This window comes from Plectropomus leopardus, chromosome 1 (assembly GCF_026936395.1).
Source record: "Plectropomus leopardus strain MGB_pleo_1.0 chromosome 1, ASM2693639v1, whole genome shotgun sequence".
NCBI classification, from domain to species: domain Eukaryota; kingdom Metazoa; phylum Chordata; class Actinopteri; order Perciformes; family Serranidae; genus Plectropomus; species Plectropomus leopardus.
The window spans coordinates 24,171,290-24,181,812 of record NC_142176.1 but is presented as its reverse complement, the minus strand read 5'-3'; the positions used below and the strand labels follow the sequence as shown (position 1 = coordinate 24,181,812).

At 37.7% G+C, this 10,523-nt stretch overlaps 1 protein-coding gene across 1 annotated transcript in view; it reads left to right on the top strand.

Annotated features, from left to right (window-relative positions):
* Positions 1–5,307: 5,307 nt before the first annotated feature.
* tspan15 (tetraspanin 15) overlaps positions 5,308–10,523 on the top strand; it is a 37,368-nt gene continuing 32,152 nt past the window's right edge. The window contains exon 1 of the mRNA XM_042499711.2: positions 5,308–5,472. Coding sequence (XP_042355645.1) covers positions 5,383–5,472 — 90 coding nt within the window. The 5' untranslated portion in view covers positions 5,308–5,382. The remainder of the gene's footprint in view (positions 5,473–10,523) is intronic.

Sequence of the window (10,523 nt, the reverse complement as noted above, 5' to 3'; positions counted from 1 at the left end):
TGGAAATTGTACTTGTTTTGTGTGTGAATTTATATGCAACTGTTTCTACCTTGTGTAGTAAATTAATGTTTCATTTATTAATCTAGTGCTTTTTTGTATTGTTTGTTTTGTTATATTGGATTGCCTATGTTTGTTTTTTTGGATGATACTGGTATCATATAAAATTAGAAGACCTGAGGAATCCAGTGTTTTCAACCATGTCACGCTAGCTTCTCATGAAGGGGGCTAAATAACTCTCCAAAGTTAGGCTCAATTTTGGCAATAGAAAAACATCATGGTCATTTCACAGGGGTCCCTTGACCTCTGACCTCAAGATATCTGAATGAAAATGGGTTCTGTTGGTACCCATCAGTCTCCCCTTAAACGCGCCCACTATATGCTTATCCCATGCAGTTTTTTTTTTGTGCTCACTTGATTCCTAATCAAGATAATCTGAATTACTTTACCTTGTCAATATGGACTTCAAAGGTGTTTAGTAATGCAAAGTAATGGAAAAGATTAAAAAATGTGAATAATCGTGATTAGCCACAATTAAAAAATATAATCGTTTGACAGCCCTAATTTCTGGTGTGTGAAGCCTTCATGAGGCTGTGTTTGCATTTCATTGTACAATCCTGTACTGTATAATGACGATAAAAACGAACCTCAGACCACAACTCCTGAGATCCATTTAAAAAAGTCACTTCTTTATGGTCAAGGTTCTGTAGTGCACAATCATCTGTATTCATCTGGATTTGGTGAGATTGTCTTCTTGCGGGGTCCTTTTTGTGGCTGGAGAGGTCAAACTTTTTTGCAGTGTGGGTATGGATTTTTTTCTTGCTGCTGGAGGGAGATGAGTTCCTGGTGGGGAGTCTCTCCATTCTTTGCTGCCACTCCTACAAAATCTATATTTCTAAGTGTTGTATCTTTTATAGGTTGTGCTCAATGTTTTTCTTGTACCTCTAAAATTTATTCACAATCACCTTCATATCTATACAATATTCATTATTGTTTAACTTTGGGGCACCTCCCACCGTACATAGACATGGAGGTTGAGTTAATTGTAGCCTGTAAATTTCCTGTGTGAGGGTGAGTGTGAGTGTGAGTGTGAATGTCAGCTTCAGTGAGTGATCTGTTTCTTTTTGATATCTGAACTAACTGCAGTGCTTCCCACAGGTAAAAAAAAAAAAAATCTATTTGAGATTAACTGAAGGCGTTGCACAGTTGAAAATTAGGTTGATAATCAATGTTAAAATGCTTGCAAAGTACAGCTCTGTTTGCATTTATTGTCAGTCACACATATAGAAAAACTGTTGCTAGTTAGATCTGCTGCATGTAAAACATAACAAAACACTTAATGTTTCCCCAGAGATCATATTAGTCAGTGCTTATGTGCTGCTGGTTTAAAAATATGAACATAATTAAAAGTATTAAAATTTGAGCGTATGTCAAAGGAAATACACACAGGAGACTTGCTCGAGCTCTTGGCATTATTTTGGTATTTCTTTAAACACATGTGCTACATCAATGCATGTGTGTTTAAAAGGAGATATACAGTATAAATATGTACTTTTTAAATGGGCCACTTATCACTAACCATAAAGTGCCACTGAGGACACCCATATTAATGTAAGCTCACAATGCAAACCTTTCTGTAAAGTTGTTTGGTCAATACTTTAGTTGTGTTTTTCTCCAGTGCATACAACAGGTAGTCGTTGTGCCTTCAGTGTGTAATGGATTGTCTTTAGTTACATCTTTTCTTGTGCTTTCTGTTGCTTTTATTCTCGCTGACAATAACCATCCCTTTGGCGTTTGTTATTCCTCACACTGTGCTCTTTTTGTGTCTCTCCTGTTTTGTGTGACTCTCCCTGCCTCTCAGGGGACACCTACACTATGTGTTCATGTGTGTTTGCACAGAAAAGAACAGAGGTGGAGCCTGCTGACTACAGCTGAACTCATTCTGCCTTTTCTGTGTTGTATTTGTACAGTACGCACTGTATGCGTGTACTTTCACATGCTCACGAATCCTTATTGGCCAGCAGAGCGTGGCGAAGGGCACGTTGAAGGGTACAGGCAGGGGATTGAAAAGTTTTCTACCATGCTGGTGTAAGTGTACATAACAAGCGCTGTCTCCTGAGTGAATCTGAGCCTGAGGCACTGTCAAATGACAAATAACAGTGGTGACTATCCAGGACCTGAAACTAATGAGGAAGGGATGAAACACATCCTGTCTGCCAAACAAAGACAGATGGCTGCATCGAGTCACACCGTTTCACATCCTCTGTTAAATGCTGCACCTGAACTCACATCAAAGATCACATCTGACCACTGAAATGCGGTAACATTTTTCCACTATGGTCTGTGTTTGTTGTCCAGAAAAAACAACAGTTATGATAAAAACTTGTTTTCATGCCAAAATAAATTACATTTTCCGAATGCAAATTAAGAATACATCTAATAAAATCTGAAACTGCTCGTTTACTTTACTTTTCATGGTTTTGTCAGCTACAGGTATTTTGCTTATTAAAGAACATAAGAAGTTGAGGTGATAAATATGGAATAACCAAACTAACCGGAGACACTTAGAGCAGCCACTCAGACAGCTCCCTCATACCGATTTAGAGCACTTAATTAGCTGCACAGCTGATGATAGGTGTCGACCAGAGCCAGTGGTGCCTGATAAACTGCATACAGTACATACACACACTTTGATGTGTGACTAAATCACTTCACAGCAGGAACCATGGGTTACCAGAACAATCTGGAAACAAGGACAATTATAATGTAATATTAATAACAGTGCACACGTTAAAGGAGCTAATGGGATCACATTTCATTGGCGTTGTACCTTGTGTAACTCCATGTGACAAATAAAAATTGATTGATGGTTGGCAACAAACATCCCAGAGGTGGGTGCCTGTTGTTTTGGTGTATCAGGTCTACAACTGTATGTTCTTGAGTGGCTCACACTTTCTGCTGAAGGGCAGTCTTATCATTTAAAATCTTCTCAAAAACATATTTTTATTGTGATTGTGATTAGTTTTTGGTGCAATGTATGTGTTGTATGCTTTAAAAATATTTTTGCATTTTTAAAATGATTTTCATTTTCATTTTGAAATGATTTAAAGATGATTAATTGATTGATTTAGCCAGTAAAGAGGATCAGCTTTACATTTATAAGTTGTGTGCGGAGGCCCAAAACAAAAGCTGTGGTACATGCAGTAATCCTCATCAGATGTTCCAATATCCATATTTGGGCAAGGAGCTCCCGAAAAACTTTGCATTTTACTTGGAAGCACTGCCTTGTGTCTTGCAGAGTGTTGTGTGCCTGATGCGCAGTCTTCACATTGGGTTGTTATGTCACTTTTTTGATACGCTTGCAAAACTGTAACAGAAAAAGTTGTTTTTAAAGGTAATGTTTGCCTTAACCCCAAGATAAAGGCCATAGGATTCCACATGCATAACTGTACTTTCAAACATAGATGGGGTTTTTGTTTTGTTTTGTTTTTTTGTGATCATCATTTTGTGAAGATACACTTTGGTTTTCGCTGTTGTACTGCTGGCATCACTGCAACCACAACTTTTCAAATGACTGCTAATAAATTCTTAAATTGGCTATGACAACATTATACTAGAAAATATTTACCACTGAATAGTGCTTAAATATTGACAAGTAGATGGAATAAATTATGTTCAACATCATAAATCTACCCAAATGCAGGGTTTTCTGTATTTGATATTAATGTACTATATTGTATCAATAGATGCCCAAACGGGCCTCAGTGTACACAGGTGTGAGACCAAAATACAAAATAAAGGAAAATTTTAATAGTATATTCTGCATGCCTTCATACTAGCAGCATTTATTATCCAGTCTAGTTTGCCCAACTTCCCACACTCTAGAAATAAAACTAGCCTGTACTTTGCCACACCAACTTCTCATTTTCATCAAACCAAACTGGGAAAGCTACTGCACTGGCGCCTCCTGCAAAACCATGCCCATTGGGTAAAACACCAAGTTTTTAGAAACTCCCATTTAGGCAATTTCTCCAAAGGTTTCAAGGGCCACACCCTTAAGATGAGCCAGTCTGACACAACACAGTTGGAGAGATCAATTCTGTTTGGTCTCTCTCCTGTAATTCACCACTAGGGGGCAATGTTACATGTTTTGAGTTATAATTCAAAATATGTAACTTTGCAAGGTATTGATTGTTATCCATAATTTGCTTAGACCAAAGGAAACATCATGGTCAGTAAAGCAGAGGTAAAATTGTTTTCACCTTTCATGTCTCTGACATGATTACACCTCTAACCAATGTACTGTCTGAGGCTCATGCATTCTTAAAATTATCATCTCACATAGAAATTCACTGGCAACAAGTAAGTTGATCTTTGCATAAAGACAAATACATTTTTATCACCACTTTGTATCTATATGCAAAACAAAGGGCAGCCTTTTTACAAAGTGTGCTTGTAATTTATCATTTTTGACAAAATCCTGTATCCACAGATTAATACTCTGGAGCGCAGGTAATTCATAAAGGCATTGTGTAGATAACTGGCTATAGAGGAGGGAAGTCAGAGTTGTGTAACACTTCTTTTTTGTTCAGTAGCATTCTCCAGTCCTTCTGGCATATAGGTAATGTGCAGACTACAGACATCCAGCCTCTCAGTTCACTCAGCTCTCTCTCATGTAATTTTAAGTCTGTAACACTCACACCTGTCCCCACAAACAATAGCTGGTAGGAACAAATGTTACTCTCACTGACAGCTACTGGGACATTAAATAGCAACTTAAAAGTACAAATAAATATATATGAAACAATTGCTATATGTAATAATACAAATGACCAATGTCCAAAGTCCAAAATAACAATGTGGAATCACTCCTGCTAAAACATGTCTTTTTCCAGTTTCCCATAACACATACATTAATAAGCCTGTGGTAACGTAACTACAATAACCCCAAAGTATAATGTGTATAGTAACTATGGTTACAGTTACATGGTATTGTAGCAGTTTTTTTATGTTGTCTTCTTAGCCAAACCTTTCTTAAAAAGGGGTTTATAACCGAGACTCAAATGGATTTTTTTAAGGGTTTTTTCTTCTTAAATAAAGATAAAGGGAACATGCAATGATCCCATAAGTCCTGACCCCTGCCTGGACAGAGGGAGTTTGAGGAAATTATATCAATTTTGTGCTTTGTCAGTGTTTAAATCTAACCTATGACTCTTTAGCTATAGGGTACACATAAAAGTGTACCAACGCAAAATCCCCCGCCCATAAACTTCCCATTCATCCATCACTCCCGCGTGCGCTCACAGGTGTGGTGACGATGACAACGCGGAAGTGCTGTCAACAGAGAAGGGAGCTGCTGGAGTCAACTGTCCTCAGTCAAACACGATGTCCAACAACAGCGAGACCCGGTACTGTCACCGCTGCTCCTACGTTTTCCTCAAATTCACCTTGTTCGGTTATGCCATCATCTGGTGGGTGAGTAACCTCATGACTTTGTTTGTTAAAAGAGGAGCGCGCGCTGTGTTTACAAAGATATCTGGGCTCGAGGACATACAGATAGTGTGTGTGTGTGTGTGTGTGTGTGTGTCTGTCTCTGCTTTGGGAAGTGTATATGAATAGACTCGATGTTACTTCCCCTTTTTAAATCGCAGCTTTCAGTTTAGTGAGCCACAGTTGTGAAGCTACAGGTGTTTGTACCTGTGGAGTTTTCTGCAGGCTCTCGCTTTGTTAACCGTCTTGTCTGTGGCCACACCCTCTGCGCACCTTCACCCTGTTCTTTACCTGCTGGGTAAACACATCGAGAGAGCAGATAAAGAGGGAAAAAAAACAAGAACAATATATTCAGGCTTTTTAGTCTGGTAGATTCTGCTTGTTCCCATTTTATTATGTCCTGTTGTGGTCATGAGTCATAGTGTGTGGGCCATCTGATGACAGATCAGACATCCACGACGCTTTCAGTAAATGTAAGACAGTGAAATAACAGCGTTAAATTGCCCTAAATGACAGAGCTGGTCCAGTAATTGTAGTGTTTGAATACTTTAATTACCACCCAACATATTCTGTGTGGTAGCCTCCAGTTAGGAACACTATATTCAGGCATATTCAGTACAGTTTTCAGGTTTTTCTGCTAATGTTCTTTTTTTTTTTTAATTAAAAAAAGCACAGTGAGGCATTGCAGATGAATTGGCTCCTTGCTTACAGTACTATTAGCGGTAGGAACTGATAAAAATTTATTGATACCATTATCAATTGTGCTTACCAGTCTGATTCTTTATCATTTAATTAATCAGTCATTTAATTGTCATATGGAAATAATGCAAGGTAGGAGTCCACTGAAATGAGATCTCATCAGCTCCTACTGTAGTTTAGTTCCTCTTGCTTCTGCTTAAATTGATTACTGCTGCTTCATAATTGTCCATGTTTCCAGATGGTTCTGATAATCCATGGTTTCTGGTTGTGGAATAATTTAACTGTCCACACGTCCTGACCCTGACAAGATGGCTGTATGGTATGCATGCTTATCGATTTTCTGTGTGAAAAATAAGAAGGCACACACTGGTTTTTAGCATCAGCGTAACTGTTTTACTTTCTCAACACAGTGTAGAAACAGAGTAGAAAAAAGACATGCATGTGGATCAGGTGTTCAGATTTCTGTCGTACTAATGTTATAAAAACAGAGGATATTTATCCTCAGTAATGGATGTGCTGCCCAGTATGAAAGCGGTGGCCCTAATGTGTGTGTCAAATTCCTGGAATTTAAACCCATGTTTTGTAGAAAGATGTTTCAGCATATTGCTGATGTTTCCATCCCTTGAAATTATAATTTCACAAACATTACAAGCAGCCCTGTTGTCATCTTCCTTCATGAAATGAAGTCTTGCTTTGGACCATTTCATCCTCTCCACTGTGACTCATTGTTGCAAGTTTCAGGCAGCATAGATGCATGAGTTTTACGTCATTGTGTTGCATTGCATAACAGTCAGAAAAACATCAATAAAAGGAGTTGATTAAATTGAACTGTACACAATAAGATTACCAAAGAGTGAAAGGATCTGCTGCTCTATGTGGTGTTTTTTGGGTTCCTGTAACCTCTGCATGTCTGGATTCTTCAGAAGGACAACAGATGCCAATAGGTTCACTTCAATTATCAAAAGCCCCAAAAAACACAAGTAGATAATATAGCAGTGTTGTCTCAATGTCTGATAAAATTTGCAAACGTGCATAAAATCAAATTCCTAAAAATTTACAGCATTAGTAAGAGGCTGTATTTTCTTTTATCATTTAATTCATTCAAATTTAGTTGTGTCTGATGACAAGAAAACAATTATGTGAAAGGTATTGCTGATAATGATGAACCTCAACAATTATCACCTCAATCTGCAGCTCACCTCTGGCTTTATATAGCTTTGTAGAGTTCAGCTTATTGTTCACAGCTGTCATTGTGTCACTTTCAGCCACAACAGGCAGCTGTTATCAGGTAAAAAGCTAGTGTTGGATTTGGGGGGTATTTATTAGCAGAAGTGGAATATAGTATAATAAATATGTTGTTTTTTTTGTTTGTAATCACCTGAAAATAGGAATTATTGTTTTCCTTATCTTATATTGAGCCGTTGATCTATGTTGGAGGCAGGTCATTATCCATGGAGTCTGCCATGTTGTTCCATCATGTTTCTACAGAAGCCCACAATGGACAGACCAAACGATGGCTCTAGATAGAATAAACAGTTAAGTTTCACTTTCAGTGTGCCTGATGTTCTGCTGCTCCATCTGTGACCAAAGCACATGCTGCGATCCGAGAGTGTGATGCAATGAATAACTTAATGGTATATATTACAACAGTACTACTGATGAACAGACTAGCTCCAAAAATAGAAAAGCTGTTTGTGGCAGCATATGTTTTAATCCTGGCAGGCCACCACAAATAAATGCATGGAAAACCTTGGAATCCTAACTGGAAGTTCACGCTTGGTACATGGGGAAAGTTTCAGCTGGTTGCCATCTTCAGTCGTGACCTCTAGATGCTTCTATATACCGACACACTGCTCCAATATGAGCTGGTGAAGGTGAAAAACCCTAATTGTATTCATCAGCTGGACATAAACATAACTCCAAATGGACGATAATGTTGCTCTGTAACTTCTGAAATAGTAAATATGCAACTTTTGCCATACCAACTAAGATATGTTTATGTTAGGACTATACCCGAATCAGAATTATGCCATTCAAATTTATTTTGAATGTTCAATATGATCATTGGACGATTTCTTATGTTTTCCATACAAAGTTTCAAACAAACAAGGTAACTCCACTAATGACAGGTAATAAATGGACAATATTTTTTGCCGACAATGATTCAAACAAAAGCCAGAGACTTTCATGTTAAGTTGCTGTGAGCTGTAAATTAATTGCTTCTGCTGAGAAGGTCTCTCCTCTCTCCTCCTCCATGCTGCTGTCTGGATGTCCACAGCTCTCTGCTCCAAAGTCTCTTGAAGTCAAGAGCATTCACTCCACAGCAGTATCTGAAGACCGAAATGCACTGCACACTGACTAGCAAAAAAAAAAAAAAAATTAAATGACTGCTCGACTTGAAGCACTCTCAGTCGACTGACGGCCTCCATCTGATGATTTGAATCTCCAACTTTCAAGGGCCAGCGCTAGTTAATGTTTTCACAACTTGTTTTTGCTGACTCCAAGTGGCCAAAAAAAACAAAAAAAAATCTGTTATTACAGGTGTTTCCAGTAGAGCAGTAAAATGTTTCATTGTTTGTTCAACCTAGACCTCATTAGTCAGCAATTGATAGCTCAACTAAAAACAAATATCATCTCAGCAGTAGGGGCAACTTCTGATACATCAATACTTTTTTGTGAGTATAATTTGATTGGTAATGGAGTCACTTGGCAGCCTGACAGTTGCACATTGTAAGCTCCAGGGGATAATTGTCAAGCTCTTTGTCCAATTAAAGTGATGTAGTGCTTGAAGATGTTCAAAATCCGGGTCAGTATGTTTTGTTTTGTCAAATGCAACAACTTTAAGCCTTTTAATTTCTAGTGATGGCACTTCTTCAACAATATCTTGAGACATCTATCTCAAACAGCATATGCTGATAGCTTATATAATACCAGTTTTTTATGCAACATAGCCAGACCCTGCAGCTGCTCATTCTCATGGAAAACATGACAAATTGTATGTTGGTACAGACAGATGGCTGATTGACACAACACTTGCCATACAAAGAAAATCACTAGTTGTGTATTCATGGAGATAGAGAGCGGGAGAGGGAGGTGTGGCGAGGCGCAGGGAGTCTGTGATGGGTTTCTTATGGAGAATGAATGCAGCCTTGATAAGAGAGGCGAGACAGATTAATCAGTTATATTCGCTTTGCTCCTACAGCATGTTGATTCAGTCATGATAAAGAGGTAATCTTACCGCATGCTGGCACAATACAGTCAATAAAAAAGAGCAGTTTGGGTCATATTGGGGTGCTGCTTTTATTGATATCAGCATCAACGGTTTTCTTCAATAATGCCTCAGAACTGGTGTGCTTGAGGCATTTAAATTAAAGCATTTCTAATCGACTGCGTGTTTTTCCTACATTTCTTGTAATTAGTTACAAATGTTGTTACAGTAGGCAGTTTTATTGGCAGCATTGGTCAAGTAGTGAGTTAGACCTTTACTTTCCCAAAGACATCTCATTACAAAAAAAGAAACTAAGTGTATTTTTGGCCGTTGTCTTGTTTTCAGAGTAAATTTTTGCTGTCTTTTAATGACCTGTTCTTCACACTAGTTCCCACACTAGTTCAGACTAGCATCCCACAGAACAGGATGCTTGTGTGCTGGAAATCAGTTGCTGAGGCTGCAAACTGCAAGGGAAAAAGCATTTGTTGGATAAACAATGTACAGGAGTTATTTCCTGCTTACTGTGGAAAATAAATGAAGTCATAAGAGGACAATGACTTTACCTTACCCAGTTACATACAGGATGATCATGAGTGTTAGACAGACTAAAACCAAAAGCAAAACAAAGCATGATAAAGAAACTGTAAAATGATAATTCATGTTCAAAGGTCATGTTTTACTTTATTTGAAAGTTACTCTGAGATTTTGCAATGCCCATGTGTGCATTGACATAATTGGGATGTGCATCATGATTGGCAAAAATAATTATCACAGTTATTTTTGATTGGTATTGAAATCAGTTATTTATTGATTTTTACAACTTTAGTGAATTCCAGTCAATAAAAATATCCTCAATAGAACATTTGTCTGGCATGAGAGCTGTAAAGGTAGGCGTCTAGCGTCTAGCGTCTCTAGTCAGTAACATAAATGGTGGTTAGTTAAACTAATTTGTTGAACTTATTATTAAAATGAGTTATTATTTAATCCAATTATGTTCATTCAACTTAAATTATATTACTTTTCCTAAATATTTTTTTTTCTGAAAAAATATTGCTTTCAATAAATGTTATTTTTGAACGTTTATTTACCGAGTTGACATGTTTTGTACGATAACGTGCAATTTTCATAA